Below are 18,862 nucleotides of genomic sequence, written 5' to 3' on the forward strand. Positions count from 1 at the left end.
AGAAGGAGGGCGGCAACACGCATCAAACTACCTTCTGTCCATCTTCATCAGCGTTTGAAATGCACCATGGTAACACTGCCCTTTTCATCACTGCAGGAAAGGCATGCTTTTTGATGCGCAGAGTGCTAGGCTTTGTCAGGATGATCGCACAACACACAGTCTAACTCCACAGATCCCTGCCACATTTTAGTGTGATGCCATAAAGCCTTGTAGCATCAAGACATATGGCACTGTGATGATGCGGATGATGTTTGAAAAAAGAAACAATCCTTTCAGCCATCTCTTACCTGTGTCTGAAATCTTTATTTCTGTACCGTTTGATAGGGACAGCAGAAAAAAGAAGGAAGAGAACAAAAGGGGTTAGCAGGGGTTAGTATTAATTAGCGAGTTAGCATTTGGTAAGTAATGATCAGAAAAAAACACAGAATGACAACAGCGAACAAATATATGCCGCATTTCCCATTTCAAAAGCAGTCAAACGTGCTAGCATATTACATATATTTAATATCTAATAGAAAGGACAGGTGGAGAGAGAAAGATGTAGGTGTAAGAACACATGTAAACAGGAAACATCAGCATTATTGCTAGCACTATTTTATCCTCCATGTGTTCTTTGAAATGGACTAGATTAGCCTGATGGATTTTACTGCTTTGGCAAATCAGCATTCATACTAAAAAAAACGTCTAGATCTTCACAGAAGTTTCATATTTATCTTCACTGTATTGAACTGCAGAAAATACTCTAAGAGCCTGATGTAGTAAGCCTTTTCCATCAGTTTCAGGCACAATTCAGATGTATGAAACTGGCACACGAGGCTCAATGCGCAGTTTATGGGCCGTATATGTGGTCAAATGCAAAACGCAATTCTCTTCCTCAACCGTATGCTGAAGGAGGGCAGCGCCAAATGTGGGAGGACTGGAAGAAAGTGGGTGGAGATATAATGTGCAGCTGAATGCATATTCAGCTCGGTTTACTATAGTTCATTTTACTAAGCCTTTCAAAATCAGACCTAACATTTAAAATAATATGACAAATAATATGAATACAACAGAATTGATTGTGATTTTACATATATGCGCTATATGCACCCTTTCCAAACCTGTCCTTGAGGAAGCTCAGTATTGTCATTATCGTCCACACCTGTTTTGGCTAATCAATGCTTCATTATGTTAAATCAAGCATGTTGGTGATTTGACGAGGAATATAATAAATTTATGTTATCACTGGAGCCATCGATAAGATAAATGGAACCATACTTTCTTCTACCCAACTCACAAGATATCAACCACTTTTTTCAAAATGAGACATTCTTTTTACTTTTTACAGTATTTCTGTTTATTTGCACCTAATTTAATAATACATGATGTTATTACAGGTACAAAAAAAACAATCACTGCTCAGATAAATGGTTCTAAACAATATGCTTAGTTGCCTAAGACTTTTGCACAGTACTGTACATCTGGCCCTGAGTGCAGAGATTCATGACATTTATTATAAGGAGAGTAAAACCCTCCAGTTTATAGGCACTGTTGATACCCACTTGATCTGTGAGGAGCTTACCTCGCAATACTCAGTGGCAAAATCATGTGTCTGTGTGTGTGTTGGGAGGGTGTGTGTATATAAGCAGGCACGGCTTACCTGAGCTCCAGAACGCTGGTGACATTCCCAGTGGTGAAGATTCGACGGATATAGTTGAAGTCACCCACAAATAAGCTTCCATCAGAGCCACAGGCCAAAGCTACTGGAGCTAAAAGCTTATTTCCATCAGCCAGGCCATTACAGCTTGGACAGGAGATACTGCGCCGCCGCCCATTGCCCATGATACTCCCGATGACTGGGGGCTGCTGGGAAATGAAGACGTTCTCGCCATTGCCCTTGTGAAGGATGCCTATGAAAAAAGACAAGATGTGCTATGTTACTAATGGTGTAAACCTCTGCATGTACAGTGTTCTTACAACAGAATAAAACAATCTGCAATGTGAGATTTATTATTATTTTCCTTTTCCTTCATGTTGCTAAAAATACTCACAGCGTATTTCAGTTGTGAATTAAACAAGCTGTGAGTATATTTAAGCAATCCTACTAATTCTCTGTTTTTATTCCAGCTTTTTCTGTAGTGAAGCAAAATAGGTTGAGAGTGAGCGAATCTTGGGGTTTTAATGCTGATTCAATTCAGTTCAGCTTTATTTAAAATGCCTTCCCCCTGTCATGGGGCAACAGCATGCCTGCTGCTCTATGAAAAGGGATTTCATATTATTACCAAAAAGAACTGAGGAGAAGTGAACTGAACCACATCTAGGCAAGCTCACTTTTATTGGCCTGAGCCTTTTCATTCCCAAAGCTGATCTGCCTGTGCAGCGATTACCTAAACTAATGTCTACTGTGTTCACTGTCCACATCCATTCTATGACTGCCTATACCACAAAACAAAAAATATTTTGTTATTCCACCTACATTGTATTTCTTGTGGTAATAAGCACTTTAACTGTACGCACTGTCTGCACTTTTGACAATGTTGTTGGCTGCTAACTAGGTTTCAAGTTAGAATTGATAAATAATATATCTACAAATAGTCATTGCTAATAAGGGCTGTTAGATCTGTTTTTTCTCTCTCTTATTATTCTCTATTGTTCCATATTTATTGCGTATCTGTACTTATTAAAATGAAGAAAAGCAAAAGCACACTTCAGATTGTTCAGAAAGTTAAACTTGACCCATTTTGCACTTGATAATTTTGTTACCTAGCCATACCCAGTCTGACACCAGCATAGCATCACCAGAAGAACAGTGCCACATGGAGGGGTAGTGGGTTAGATGCTTTGGCATAAGGGCACACCCAAGAGTATTCGGTCAGTGCTGGGATTTGAACCGGCAACGATCTGATTGCTGGCTCATTTCTCTCATCTCTACCCTGCCAAACTCAATGGATCCACATCTAACAAATACTGGAAATCAATCTTGGACCATTTGCATTTTGTACAATGCAGAGCACAGATGCTCTTGTAGAACTTTCACTCAAGTGGCTGTAAGTGGAGCAAAATGTAAAACTCAATGTCTGGCTACTCCTGCATTGTTGCTCACAGAACACCTGCTGACTGTGGTTGTGTTTGTGTGAAATCCTGAATAAGAGCCCCATCAGCTAGGCAACTCTCTCAGAGCACTGAAGGGGGAGGGAAAGGCAATTAAATGAGATAGATTTGAAAAAAGCTAAAGCGCAAATGGGATATGGGCCTACAGGGAGAGAGGGATGAAAGAGACGATGAAAGAGACGATGAACGAGCGAGACACTAGACAGGCAGACAAACAGAATCAACTTCAGCGGAAGTCCTCTGTCCAAGCAGCCTGTCCTCCTGACGACTGGACTGCTTACAGTGACAGATCGAAGTGCCACCTGCGCTCCACACACTCCTGCTGTAAGTACGCCTCATTTCCCGTTATGACTGTGTATGGGCACTGGCAGGAGATCGTGCTCCTGACACAAAGTGGCGAGAGAGAAGCCTTTGTGTGCCTTCAGTTCGCTTCCTTCACAACCAACTCAAGCGGCAGGACCAAAATTGACCTCCCACAGCAGAAAGAAAGAAAGAAAGAAAAGAGAACACGGTGGACATGACACATCCTCCAAGAGTCAGAATGTCACGGTAGAGCGAAGTCTACAGTGCTGAAATGACTGTCTGCACCCGCTAGAGAACTGTAATAATTGTATAGCGCTAGAGAACTTTAATAGTCGTTACATGGCAAAGTGTGGTGAGCCTGTGTAGATCTCAGAAATGATCAGTCAGATTATCAGTACATCAAGGATATATGTTTATGGCCTCCGTTTTGTTGGATGCTTGTATTGTGCCTCATTTATAAACAGTCCACTGAAACACCCCTTATAACTTCAACATGAAAGGCTGGGGCTAAACTGGTGTAGGCTGAGCTCACCGCTTTGTATGTTGAGTGCATGGTGTTGGTCTATGCTCCAGCCCCCCAGATTGGATGCAGCGGTCTCGTAACCCTGCAGAATGGCTGTCCTCTTCTCCCACAAGATCAGGTCAGGACATGACTCGTACTCAAAGCCCACAGACACTGGACAAACAGAGAAAATAACAATGAGCTTTCAGCCTTTATGCACTACCACCAAATCAAAGCAGAAGGTTTGTCATTGGTTTTAATAATAACAAAATATACATTTACAAAGTGATAATTTGTTCAAAATTTCAAATTTACACAATTTCCCTTACAGCAAACGCAGCGAGTTAAGCAAGACATTTTCAGTGTCGGAAGAGTGGTTCTTTAGTATTACACTGGAGCTGTGGCACACTGCAATCTCCAAAAATGGACAAAAGTATAGCTGAATCCCTAAAAACTAGAATATGTCATATAGTTAACTGAGCATTCGAGGGAATAGTTTTTCATTATTTGTTAGTTATGTTAGCCTCATAGCTCCACTGCAAAACTAAAGAAGCTATCTTTAGACCCCATAATATTTGTCGATAAATAACATTTAGGGCAATTTTTCCAAAATGTTAAATTCAGCAAAAAATCTTAATTATGTACCAAAATATTTAAGCTTGTTCTCTGTAGAGGGTGTGTGAACCTCTTTTCACTAAGAAAATCAAAAAAACATGTAATTTTACCAGGGTTATTCAAACCTTTGCAAACTACTATAAATCAAAATACTGATTATTCTGAATAGTGGCTAAAGCACAAACTGATTTCATGTCTTCTAACCACATAATGTGTCCACTCACCGAAAGCCTCCGACAGGCCGTACACCTTCTGACTGTAGACGTCAGTCTTGTCCCAGACGAAATCATATGAGAGGTTGGGAGCAGCTGAGAACCACTTCCTGAAAAGACGGCCCTCTACCGCCACCATCAAGTGCACCTTCATCAGGTTAAATGGGATGACTGCGTGCGTCAAAGTGACCCTCAACAGGGATTTGTAGCCGGCCGTGCGGCTGCTCAGATAGCCTAGGCGGAGCTCTGTGCCTGGGATACGCACTTCCTCCTGTAGAGCCTGTGGTAAAGAGAGGAGACAGCTTCAATTACTCAAAATAGTAGGGGTCCATATTACACATTTTTCTTGTATTGTAAAGTGAGGTCCACGTGTGTGCAGTTTTATGTACCGCTCTAATTACTTTCCTGATTTTTTAACCTTACTATATCCCTTAGAATTAAGCAGGCTGTTTTTCCTATTGTCCTCTAAGACTGACATATGTAAATGATCTCTATTTTGACTGGCTGCTCTGTGATGTGCCTCTTTTGAAAAGCAGTCCAAGCTGAAACATTACTTATAACTTCACTGTAAATGGGTGGGCTTAACTGCAGTAGGCTGAAAAAACAGATATATTTAAAAGGGTGTCTGTGACATTACAAATACAGTAAATTCAAAATAGACTATTCATTTCCATATATTAACAGGTTGGATGAAGGAATTAATGTTTACATACACAAAATTCTGTTTTCAATAACAGTGGTCCTAAAACTATAACAAAAAGTATTGGAAAAGAACAACCTTCAAGTATGTGATGTTCTGTAGTTCATCTGGCACTGCACATGTTATTTAAATCACTGTACTAATGAGCGCAGATGTGCATGTTTGGAATGCAGATATGAAAATGTGTCAAGATCCCATAACACAACATCAATTAAATCATTTTATTTGCTGCGTCGCCATAACAAAAGTACTTCACTATGAAATGAAATTACAGTGGCACATCTGCATAAGAAACACAGCTAATGGAAGTGTAATGCTGAGCCTACTGCAGAAAGGTGATTGGTTCAGAGGTTTTCTCTCCCTATCGTCCCTTAGACACACACTGTGGTGCTCTCATTAAGTCAACACATATATCCCTTTCCCTTCCCAGATGAGAGCAGAGCAATTAGCCACTGGCTGCTTTACAAATGCACAGATAAACAGTATAACAAAGATGATGAAGGATGCTGGAGGATTTATGCTTGTCTGTAAATCCTCATAAATCAACAGCAGAAAAGACTAATTGTAAATGAGTAAATATAAAGTTGGTAAGAGATCAAAATAAAAAGAAATGTTTCTTTTTAGTTGCTGTGGATAAGATTAGGGTTAGGTTTAGGCTTCTTAAATACAGGTATTTCACTTATATATTTCCAGTCAAAATGTCCATTATGTACAAGTTAGTCATTTACTGCACCTACGTAAGAAAGGGAAAATAATCGAGTTTCCAAAACTGGAGGTCAAAAAATTATGAAAAGATATAGAGAAAATAGGACTTCTAACAACAATGTAAGACCTGATAGACTACAAAAACTGTCACTGTCAGATAAACAGTGCTTAAGCTTTCATCTTTGAGAGAGAAGAGAAAATCAAACTGAACTTTTGCTTCACAAAAAGTGCTTCTCTTCAATCTTCAGCTGTGAGAAGAAACACAACGCTATGTGTAGCTGTCAAGAAGCTGTTAGTGAGAAAATAAATTAGACAAAAAAAGAAGAAACTTGCAAATCATACAAAGATAGCTGTGAGAAGGAGTGTGGATTGGGAGAAGCACTAAATGAAACCAACTTCTAAGACTGAACTTTGGAGCTACTGAAAAATATCCCTGCAGATTCCTTGAAAAACTGAAAGAAAATCTCCAAAAGGGATGGTAGCTGTAAGGCAATGGGTAGATGCACTAAAAGCTGAAAAATATGAGATTATATTTAGGTGCTGAGGCTTCTATGAAATTACATGTAAAATATGTGCTGCTGCTGTTTTTCTACTGTTTATTTGCTGAGGTACAGTGCTATTTCTTTCGCACATGAGACATCCATTGCTTTGTTTTTTTCCAATATGTTAAATCCAGCAAATAAACAGTAACTGTGTATTAAAACGTGTAGAAGTGTGTTCTCTATAGAGGATGTGTTAACTTATTTTAATTTGAACAGGGGTCGCCCAATTTGTGCATACAAATGTATGTATGAGCCTATGTCCTGACACTGTCCCAAAACAAACCTGCGTCTGTGGCACAGACTAGCGTGTTCAGGGACAGGACAGATATGGTTTGATATTAATAGGCCAGACAGCACTGTGTGTAGCACTGAGCGATTAATCTTGTAAAGCAAAGTGGGAGACAAAGTAATTAGAAAGGAACACACAGGCGCAGGTAGAGCTACAGAAGCGCAGGGACAGGCATCCAAACACAAATTAATAACAAATAGCCATTGGCATACAGATTCACAAATGCATTGGTAAGCATACGGATGAATCTGCATACATAAACACAAACATGCACACATCATCTCATGCACAAACCCATCTACACAAATGCTAGAAGTACTTGCACCACAGCCCTCGCCACCCTCCTCCAAAAAATAACTAACTTGGAGAAAAGAAAGACGCTACAGGCTTTTTCACCAGCGACTACAAACTCTTCCGGACATGGAAATTCGACAAGCGTCCGTTTTCCTGTTTAACGTAATTATCATCACTCTGCAAAAAGCTGGCACACTAAATTGGACTGTGTATCTCCAACCAATTACGCAGGGCTGATAAAATGACAGTGTTGTCACTAGCAAGAGTCACTCCTCCATTCGAACTTGGTGTTCGCTTTTTCCAGTCCGGTCGTTGTGTGTGTGAGAGCACAGGGCTGTCCATCACTGACACAAGCCTCTGCGGTATGAATCACAGGCACGACCCGATGAAGGGATGCGGCCCATTTACAGAAAGCAATTCAGAAGCCCTTTTTTTCATCTGTTAAGAGCTGTAGTAGGTCATTTAGAAGTTAACAGCAACTGCTCACCTAATCACAAAGCACTCAAATAGAAATACACTTTCAGATGTGTACACAGAGCTATAATGAATATGAGCATGTCAGCAGGTGGGCTAGTACAGAATGCATTTTTTATAGGGGGTAATATATAGCAAAGGCAGAGCATAATGGCAGACAAAGAGAAGCTCTGTCGGTTCTAGAATGAAGCAGCTAACAAGATTCATAACAGAAAAAAAAGCATCTGTTTATCTATTTTAATAGATTATTTGTGCATTTGTGTCTGTTACAGTCATAACACTTAGGATCTATATTGTTGTAAATACCCTGTGCATTTAACAGTGTGGATATGTAAAATTTGTAACCGACTCTGTACCACTGTACCACGTTTAATAGAAAAAAGAATATGTTTTCCATTAGCTGTTATTCTTTTTAAAAATATGCTATATCCATTATTGTTACAAACCGATATACAGCATTTTAGAAAGGAACTCTTCACATGTAATTTGATCAAGGTCCCCACATTTTGGAAACAGTGAAAAAAAACTTAAATTTAACAGTGAACAAAAAAAGCAAATAATACATAAATAACATTGCTTTTCATTAATGATGTGCAAAAATCATGGCAACGTGACAAGCAAAACCTTCATTACACTGCTCCGACGTCGCTTGACCTCTTTAACGCGGAATCTCCTTTTCAGAATTAAATGCTAAATTAGTGTCAGAAGTAAACGCTGATAAACAATCCACACAGCTACATTTCATTCCAGTGAGCGGTGCTTTTAGCATAGCAAACCAAATGCTACGTATATCACTACATATATCATTTCCTCATATGATCCTATAGTGTCTACTGCATCTCCATCACATGTCCTGCAACTCTGAAATGTAATCACAGTCCACTCACAGCCCTCTGTTAAACTTGGGGGCATGGCTGAGGTTACAGGGCAGTTTCGCTCATAAACCTACAATCAACAAGCCACCTGGTGCATAAATCTGCTCTTCGCTTTGTGTTCACAGGCAACTTCACCCAGGATGTCCCTTACCTGAATCTCAGGGATGATGCCACCCCTCTCAGGGCAGTTCCCGGCAAAGGCGGTCAGGGGAGCAGGCAGAACGACTGGACTGGGCCGGGTGAAGCTGCTGAGGTCACAGCTGGGGATATCGTTGACCTCATGCCGCATGACGATGGTGTCCATAACAAAGAAGCGTGACCATGGCAGCCACAGCGTGTGCTCCTGCGTGATGAACGGAGCACGCTCAAAGCGCAGAGCGATGGCCACACCCCCATTAGAGACCAGGTCAAAGCTGTAACAGAAAATGAAATGTTCAGAGAAGCTGCTTTGGTGAAATGTTAATTATCAAACAACCGAGCAACATTCAGTACCACCACTAACTATTAAAATTACCCAATTTAGGATAATCTCAATATCTGCAATGTTGTTGTGCAGCATTATAGACTTGAGTAAAATCATGCGTCATTCTCTTTTTGTTAGACAAGCAAAAAGACATTAGGCCTCTGAAATGACTTCTGCTTTAATTTGTCAAAACATACTGCTGTCTTTTTATCAGTTCTTTTCATACTGCAACCCACACTTTGTCATTCTTTATCCCTCCTCAGCCCAACAAGCACCCATTTTCTATACTTTAAGCCATATACAGTATAATTAAAAATATTTGATATTCAGCTTGCACCTCATTAATTAAAGAGTTCACACCACATGTTACATCTCTGCTAATGGAATGATTCAACACGCAGTTGCATTACAATGCACTGACTAATTTTTTAATCAGCAGTGCTATACATTTTATGACTAAGCATCATATATGCTCTAACCCTTCCTTATACACCCTAACAGGATTTAATTGTGGCTGTAATTAATTATGAAATCCTAAATGACAGACTCTGACTGAAGAGAACCCCGCTTCAGCTTATTAGGGAGGGAGGTTTTTATCTGCTGGCTGCACAATATGCTACAAATACAATAGACTTCTGGCTCTGTTTGATAGATTGAGCTTTTGAGCCTAAATTAATGAAATCGTTTGAATGGGTGGTGCTGAAAGCCGTTATTCTCAACGGGACATAAAATGGGCACCTTACTTCTAGTGCCAGAATCAGACATATAATGGTGACTGTGTTGTGCTGTGAAGCCATTAAGCATCTGTGTTCTGTTTCTGAATCAGTTTTGCATTTCGCCTCCTGTGACAAATTAGCATAAAGATGCATAAACCTGATTCTAGATTGGGGCTTTAATCCTGGATGATCTTGAAGCAGGTGTTCTGAAGCTGAGAAAACACTAAATTGCCTCTGTGGTCCTCCGCAACTGGATTTGTGGAACGAGGATGCAGACTCCATTTGTGTTTATAAGGAGAGCTGAGAGAATTAAACTGTCAATCAGCATATCTAAAAGCCTCTCTAAGAACATGCCAACAAAAAAGACAGGAGATTAAAGAAGTGTAGTCTACAAATCAGCAGAGAAAACGTACACAGTACACACATTTGTGTCCAGCTGGACTTGTAGGTGTTAATGCAGAAATTGGGATTTTGCTGCGTATAAAAAAAAATATGAGGCTCTTACAGCAAATTGATTTACCCCCAATCTGCATGACCCCTCAGATGACCTCTTACAGTGCACAGTTATGCCGTACAATGCACACTGCCCATCAAAAGTTTGCGGTCAAAAAGCTGTTGGTTTGCATATTATTGACCAACCAGATTTATTTTGAGGAAAACAAACACTACACATGAAAATATGTGCGGCATATATTAGTGAGAATTCTACCTTATGAATTATGCCAAAGCCCACCCATTTTATTCCCTTGTTGTGTGTCAGTGTCACAGCACTCAAACCATTTAGCTGTACAAAGCACCTTGAGGCCAAAACATCATCAATATGTGCTTTTAACAATAGTTTAGACGCAAACACTCTTCATATCAAGGATGACAATTTAACGAACATGAAGCTGAATGCTGAAAAGTATACCGAAAGCATTAGTAAATAACTGTTTATGTAAATTTATTGCAGGTACATTTTCACACTTAATTGAGAACTGTAAGCAAGAAAAAAGGCAGCGTCCTCAAACTTTTGACGGCTAGCGTAGGTCCTCGCACTTTGCAGCCCTCAGTACAAACTTTAACCTGCTAATGATGTCACACTTTGCCCCAGTGTTGCCAAAATGTTGACAGCCAGGCAGCACTGGTCATGTTGTGCAACTTTAAGCGCTCACTTCCAAATGTTTTTTTGAGTTTTGCATGTAACCAAATCACAGCTGTGATGTTACTTCAGATAACATATTCCCACTCAGAGTCTATTCCTTCTGTAGCACTGCTGATCAGAGACAGAAGGGCTGTGCACTCTAACACAGAGGTGTCAGACTCAACCACTAAAAGGGCCATATTAAAAAAATCGTATTAAATCCGTGGGCCAGAGAGACTTTGCATTCGAATACGTCAAAACATCAACAGCAAAATACAGCCACTTGTTAAAAATCTTCAAATGTTACACGTGATTACTTGATACAAGGGCTACATTAGCTACAGACAACTTAAATCTCTTTAATTGTCCTCAGGATGTAGGTTTTTTAAACCTACCTGTGTGCTTGATCTACACACCTGACATCTTTTCTTTGCTGCAAATTCATTAACTCAGCTTCTGAGCTGCTGAGTGTTTATAGTGTTCATAACGTTTTTGTTGGTTGAACTGCACCTGAAACGCAGCTAGCAGTGATATGATGTGTGCATTTGGGTAGAAATCTGCTGCCCCATAGAGTGTTGTGGGGGTGGGGGTGGGGTTCAGTACACATTACGTTGCAGTGCATGCTGGGGATTGTAGTGCAGCTCACTGTGAAATGGACTAATACCGATAGAAAATCACAATAACTTTGAGGGCCGGATTGGATTGTGTCACAGGCCTGATCTGGCCTGTGGGCCTTGTGTTTGACACATGAGCTCTAACAGAACTTTCAAAGTTCTACAGTCCCACAACCAGCTCCAACTGACCACTTGCTGTACAGAAATTGAGCAAAAATCAGGAGATTATGGGCAATACCAGCATGTTCTGGGTTCAGTGTACAGCTAAACTACTTAGTTTCTTTTGAATGAATGGAAAGTCCTACAACTGTAATAATGAGCAGTTTTTTTTTTAAAAAACAGGCCTGTGACATTCACCTGATTGCCATTACTTAAGCTGACTGCAATTATTTTCCACAGTTGTTAGCTTTGCAATTCTATGTTGATATCACAACAAGCAGAATTTAATTGGGTGCATTTTCATCCTTTAAGGATCAATTTATGGAAATAAAAGAAAGCATGAAATGCGTTTATTAAGGCGCATCATGGTTCTTATGAAAACAACACAACTTCTGACTGGTGCTTTAACACCTTTAGAGGGCAGTGCTGGGTAATGTTTGTTCATCTGAGCTTGAGCTGTGTCGGTCATCAGTTGGGAGCTACTAAGCACCGAATAGCTATAAAGCAAGATAGCTGATAAGCTTGTGTACCCAATTCAGGCTCGCATTTTCATATAAGGGAATTGTGATGCCCATTTTACAAAAAAGAAACCACAGCCTGCCCACTTGTTTTCTACCAGCACATGCTTCCAGGATTTGCCAATTAGTAGAGTTAGATAAACGGCAAGGCTAAATTAACCTCAACTGGAATGGGATACCATTTGCACAGTACCACATCCGTTCTCATTCAAGTGAATAGCTTTTTCATTTTTTTTCTGTGTTCAATTTGACTGCAGCTTTTGGCAGTGTTTGTCTAAAAAACACAGATGCCAGTGTTTGGGAGTGGGAACTCTTTGGAGAATAGAGTATACAGGGACAATAGCACAGTGTGAATTCTCTCAACAGATAGAAATGAATGCGCACACTCAGGCAGAAACAAGCACACACTAATCCAGCTACACATCCCGAACACCTGCAACTGCTTTTCTTAACAAGCCATTAGCAGTAGGTGATGTTAGGGCCCTCGGGGAATGTATTGGGACAGTGTGTCCATGCAGGCTGCAGGAGTTACACAGTGAGTCTGCAGCCAGCCCTCATGCTGCCTGGACATTAATTCAACTGCATATCCCTGCAGACCTACTCTAATGCATAGCACTCATTGGCCAAGTCTGTAAACAAAGGTCTGCTCTGCCCTTGCTGTGGTACCCTTGCTAAAACAGGACTGAGTGAGAGTGTGTGCGTAAGTGGGGGGGCACTAGTCACTGCAAAATATTTTGTAGTCATCACTCTCTGCCCTTCACAATTCTGATAACGCAGAAAGCGCAAATAAACAAATTACCTCTCTAAAACATCCTTTTTGTGTGCTGAGCTCATCCAGATCATCGTGAAATACCAGATAAGTTTTAATCATGTCACAACTAAGGTTTAATGATGCTTTTAACTCTTACTACTTACATTTTGTAAATCTATTCAAATGTAATTACATATTTATTACATATAAAGTTCTGTCTTGATTGGTTCAACACTTCTTTTTCACTTCTACTACATCTTTTCAGTTTGTTTCAAGCAATGAAAAAGTGGCAAAAATATAAAGGATGGATTTTTTTTTTCTGCAAAACAAGTCTGTATGTGATCGTACAAGATTTCGTGTTCTACTTATGACCACAAATGTGGTATCAATTGAAAGTAGGGGGTGGGCAAAATAGCCAAAATATAACATACCACAACATATTTTCACAATATACAATACATATCACAAAATGTTGTACTTGATAAGCTGGAACAGACAAAATGCACCAGCATAAATGCAGCATTTTAGTGCTACAGTTAAAAATACTGTACAATGATTTTAATTAGCATTTCATATACTGCATGAAATCCAATAAAACAGGTAAAGGTGCAAGAAACTGGCCTGTGTTCTTTAAGTACTAATGACAATCAATCAATTCACTGAGAAAAGTATATTGTGACGTGATTTATCACAATAATGATAAAATATTGTCACAGCCCCCTCCCCCTTGTGTGAAATAGTTCTAAATTACACTATGCTTTTGTTGTTGCTGGTGACAGGCTTAATATACTGCAAGTCAAAATGTAATAACAATATACAGCAATATAACTGCAATTTACAATTTTGTCCATATTGTGCAGCACTAGTGGCAAACTCTGTGCTTTCATGCTGCCCCAAATCCTGCACCGCTCACCAGTTGGTGTCGGCCACTCACACAAAGGCCAGTCAGCCACATGCACACACAAATTGCACACCTACAGGCTGAGGCCAATCGATAAGGCCGTTATCAATCAGGAGAAGCACCTCAGGTTCTGGTGACACACACTATAATTCTCCACAGCACCAAGCCTTCTGCTCAGGATTTCACAGGGACAGCAGGGCTAACGCAAAGGGGTTAACTGGATCTGTGGATTAGGTCAGTACATGAACGATCGGCGCGGCTTGGACCAGCCACAGCGCCTGCAGTGTGATTACTGACGCAGTGGGTGACTCATTACTTTCATGTCCCCATCAGGGAATTGGGGATGTACACATGACTCACATATTTCACAAATCAAAGGCATTCTACAACCCTGCAGGACATGCCTGCAGCTACAAAAGAGGCATTAACCCTTCAAAGAGTTATTACTTGTTTTTTTGCATGTAATTACATAATTACATAAGTAATTATATAGTGAGTTATGTAACGAATTATATTTACCTTGAAACATACCTGAAACTGCAAAGTTAAACTTCCATACTAAAACTAACAGTATTATTTTCCTATATACAGAATTATGTACGGAATTTATGACACTGTTAGTTTGGAAATTAATTACATTCCCATTAATATGGACATGTTCAAATCTGCATTGCCAAATAATTTGGAATAAACTGTTAAACAAAGAATAGCAAACTCCAGAACTGTAAATAATGTTTTACTTTCCAAAAAAAACAAGACCGTACACTAATTCATACCATGCTGCATTTTTGATAACAATACTCATAATTCTTGTCTCCTTATAAACACAAATGTAGTATCGACTAAAAATGGAGAATTCACACTTTCGACAGAATTTCTCCGCTTGTTCCAAAGAGCAGTGAGTTAGAAGTAACTAGTACAAATTTACAGTATGCTTTTGCTAATGCTGATGCAACTTCTAGAGGTTAAGTGGAATTTGCAGTGGCTAAGCAAAAGGCTATAAATGTTAAGTTTAACTAATATATTATTGTTATCCTTCCCCAGGCTTATGTTAAACTAACTGTTTCTTCATAAATGGTCAGTATGAGTCTTAGTTGATGGTCGGGAGGCAGAAGAAGCCTTTCTGGAGTGGTGGAGTGGGGGGACATGGGCAAAACAGAGGTGCTGGGACAATAAAGAACACATCATAAAAACGAGTGGAGACAGCCTTCCCCTGTTTCTAAGTGGCTGAACAGGTGCGTTTGTGATTTCACGCCGCGCTGAGCATGTTTTGCCAGGGTTCAGTACAGAGCAGAGTGAGAGAGAGCATGTTTACACGAAAGAGAGAGAGACACAAAGAGAGAGAGAGTCAGAGAGAGAGAGAGAGAGAGAGAGAGAGAGAGAGAGACAAAGAGAGGAAGGTAGAGAGAGAGGCATAGAGAGGGGGGAACACAGAGAGAGAGAGGCATAGAGTGAGAGAGAGAGGCAGAGAGAGATAAAGGAGTGTTTACAGACAGAGTGATGGAGAAGAAAAAAGAGCAGAAAGAGAGTGAGTGAGTTGGGGAGGGTGAGGGAGGGAAAGACGAGTGTTTACAGTCACAAAGGAAGAAAAGAAGAGGGAACACAGTAGAGAGAGAGAAAGGTGCAGGGAGGGAGGACAGTAAATGTGTGGGATGGGAGAGCAGCAGGGAGGAATGATCAGCTCAGGGCAGTGAGAGAGAAAGAGTGGAGCATTGAGAGAGCGAGCAGAAGGATAACATCTAAACTCGGAGCAAAAAAGAGCCAGAAAGAGAGGGAGAAAAGAAAGATGAATGAGATCAGAGAGGTGGATCAGTGTTGAATAAGAAAAACATGTTCGAAAGGAGGGAGGAATGCTGCAATCAACCCTAGTTATTGCTATTTAATACTATACGATTACACTGCAATTATGTAATTACAAAGTCTGTTACACGGTTATGCAATTCATTACATTTACATTTTATTTAAAGTCTGTACTGTCAGATTTAAGTCAGCACTTTGGGCTTTTTTCCTGTTTGCTTTGATGTTAAACAATGGTAAAATGTGCCAGAGTGGGAAAAGAATGATTTTTACAGACTGGACAGGCAACAATGACTTTTCACCAACCTAAATCATTAAATATCTCCTACTCTGACACAAAGTCAGGACTGAAAAATAACAGAATTTCCATGCTTGTTTGAATGAGCTTTGAGTAAAATATTATTATTATTATTATTATTATTATTATTGTTGTTATTGTTATTATTATTAAATGGAAATGGCAAGTTTCATCTTTCTCATATCCAAAGTCACTTTACAGAAGAAACAACAATGCTAACAACAAAGGCATTACAGCATGTTTTTGTTGTGACAAATTATTTCTAAGAGTAAAAAGGATACTTTCACTGTGGGGTCTACATTGTAGCCACTTCCTGCAGGAGCCCCCAGCAGGCAGACTGGAACTCAATTTGGCTATTTTTATTCATTATACTTAATCAAAATATATTTCCCCATTACTCTGTTGTCAGATTAAATGTGACGCAGTTTTCTCTCTGTGTGTGAAATTTTGTGACTCTGTGTTGAGCTGCTGATGAGCAATGAGGGCTGAAAGGGGAGATGTGAGAACCTGCAGCCGTAAAAACAATTCACACCTCTCCACAAAAACGGCCATACCGAGATAAAACGGACAGCACAGCTGTAGTTTTCTTCACGCCAAAAAAATTCACAATGCCAAAATAAAAAGAACAACATTTGAACACAATAAAAACATTTATGACTGTTGACTTGCTTGCTCAACTTCAAAAATAAGACAGTCTTGTAAATCATATAGATTTACATCAAAATATATTCTCTAAATGTTGGTGAAGAAAAAAATATTGTATAGTACAACTGAAACCTCCCTCAGAACAAGCAGCAGCAGCATTTCATGGCTGAGATGAAAATGGGTTAAGCTAGAGTGGCTGAAAGAGCAAAGAGAACGCTACATACTTAACACAATACTTTGTCCTGACTCCTCATGTGCGTGTGTGTGTGTGTTTGTGTGTGCGTGTAGAGCAGCATACCTGCCGTCCTGTCTGGTGATGGTGTATCCATAAGCTGGGTTGTTGATGAAGCTGATGTTCACTCCAACCAGCGGCGTCCCGTCAGAGGTCACCACTTGTCCTCGGATGACGCAGGCGTGACTAGAGAGAGAGACGACATAACAAAGCTGACGTGTCAGCCCTCATTTCTGCCATGTAATACCACACACATCACACAGTGGCGGAATTCACCTCACGTGACCCAATTTCCAATTACTTAAATAATGAATTAAACCCGACCGACAGCTCTGAGGAGGCCGCAGTGGGGTTCCCTGCCTTAAAAGAAAGAAAGATAATGAGAAGAAAAAAAGGACTTCACAGAGAATTCTTTACACTTTCATCCTAATTAAAACAGGGAACTGCTTGGAGGAGGGAGAACAACCGTGAGGTGCTGCGGTGGTGTGTTCAGCCACTCCAGTAGAGTTGGAAATGATCTCACACTTTGAAGATGCTATCAGTTACTTTGGCAGAGCAGACACTTACAAATCAATATTAGAGAATCAATCAAACACAATTTCAAACAGTCCTGAACTCACACCAAGAGGATTAACAGCATGATACAAGACTTATGAAGTCCAATGTCACACGAAGTAGAGCTTACAGGAGACTTCATAAGACATTTAGGAAGTAAACATGCAGCACACAAAGAGGTCCTATAAGCCTTGTTTGTACATTACTATGTTTTTACCTTGTATATTCCACATTTTAGAATATTAAAGACATTAAATCTATGTAAATAAGACATACAGAATAACACAGTGACCACAAAGTGTTAAATAATTCAAACTATTGTCTAGAATTTTTTAAGCAGCCTTGAGGACAGTTTTGTACACTTATGGCATTCTCTCAGCAGTTTCATGAGGAGCCATCTGGGATTTTTTTTCCAACAGACTTGTAGTAGCTCCACATATGTTGAGTACTAGCTGACTGCTGAAAACTATGTGTTTTCAAAACAATGTACAGTACTGTATAAAAGTACAGTGACCACCCTTCATTTTTTTAATTACCAGTAAAAGAGGCCGTTAAGTATAAGTGGTGCACTTGTGGATGTTTTCAGATCTGAAGCAAGGGTAGAGCTTGATTTTCTCCTCCCTCTCAAAGATGAAAGTTTTAAGTACTGTTCATCTGAGGGTAACAGTTTTGGTATTCTACCACCGTGCATGGCTCGTAGGAGTACCATTTTCTCTGTATCAGTTAATCACTTCTTGAACTCCATCTACAGAAACTCCTGTTTTCACTTATTATACTTTTCCCCTTATTATGTAAACACATAGTCTTATATAATATCCTCAGAAATATCTCGTGAAAAATGAATAGCTTTTACTTAATGGCCACTGGAGATAAAGGGTGGTCTCTGACTGTATTTTAAAAATTTGTATTAGAATGAAATTCATACATAAGCATCACATTCACTATTTTAATTTGCTTTAGAAACAGATTCCAAGCATTGAATCATGAGCTTTTACATCAAAATATCTATAAAATCATGCAATATATTCATTATACATTATACAATATACAGTCAATAAGTTGCATCCAAACTTTTGACTGGTACTGTACAGCTTGTGCTACATCCACAGCAGTGAATCACACTGAGCATCGACTTTTTTAGAAAGTCTACTGTGTACTCCCTCGTCACTTTATGAGCTCCAACTCCCTTATAGGTCCACTATATAGGTGTACAATGCATCACTGTACACATCATGCAACATTTATTGGCCACCTCTACCCCACTGTTGGTCAGTTTCTGACCACAGGGCAACTGTTGACTGGATACTGTTTTGGTGGTGGATCATTCTGAACACATCAGTGACTCTGCCATGACAGAGACATGTTGGCGTGTGTTACACACATCAGTTATACTGCCACATCATGGCTAACTGATGTTAACGCCAGATTTCCAAGTCAATGTTATGTCTCCTAAATCCACCAGAGGGCAATCAGCATAAATTATCAAGCG

At 39.8% G+C, this 18,862-nt stretch overlaps 1 protein-coding gene across 1 annotated transcript in view; it reads right to left on the reverse strand.

Moving 5' to 3' along the window:
• Positions 1-18,862, reverse strand: part of tenm4 (teneurin transmembrane protein 4) — a 239,930-nt gene that overhangs the window by 47,563 nt on the left and 173,505 nt on the right. Inside the window, exons 18-22 of the mRNA XM_036563237.1 lie at positions 16,885-17,004; positions 8,753-9,014; positions 4,735-5,002; positions 3,926-4,069; positions 1,640-1,889 (exon numbers count right to left, since the gene is read on the reverse strand). Of these exons, the coding sequence (XP_036419130.1) occupies positions 1,640-1,889; positions 3,926-4,069; positions 4,735-5,002; positions 8,753-9,014; positions 16,885-17,004 (1,044 nt within the window). The remainder of the gene's footprint in view (positions 1-1,639; positions 1,890-3,925; positions 4,070-4,734; positions 5,003-8,752; positions 9,015-16,884; positions 17,005-18,862) is intronic.

The sequence above is a fragment of the Colossoma macropomum genome, unplaced genomic scaffold (genome assembly GCF_904425465.1).
Source record: "Colossoma macropomum unplaced genomic scaffold, Colossoma_macropomum, whole genome shotgun sequence".
Classification (NCBI taxonomy): Eukaryota; Metazoa; Chordata; class Actinopteri; order Characiformes; family Serrasalmidae; genus Colossoma; species Colossoma macropomum.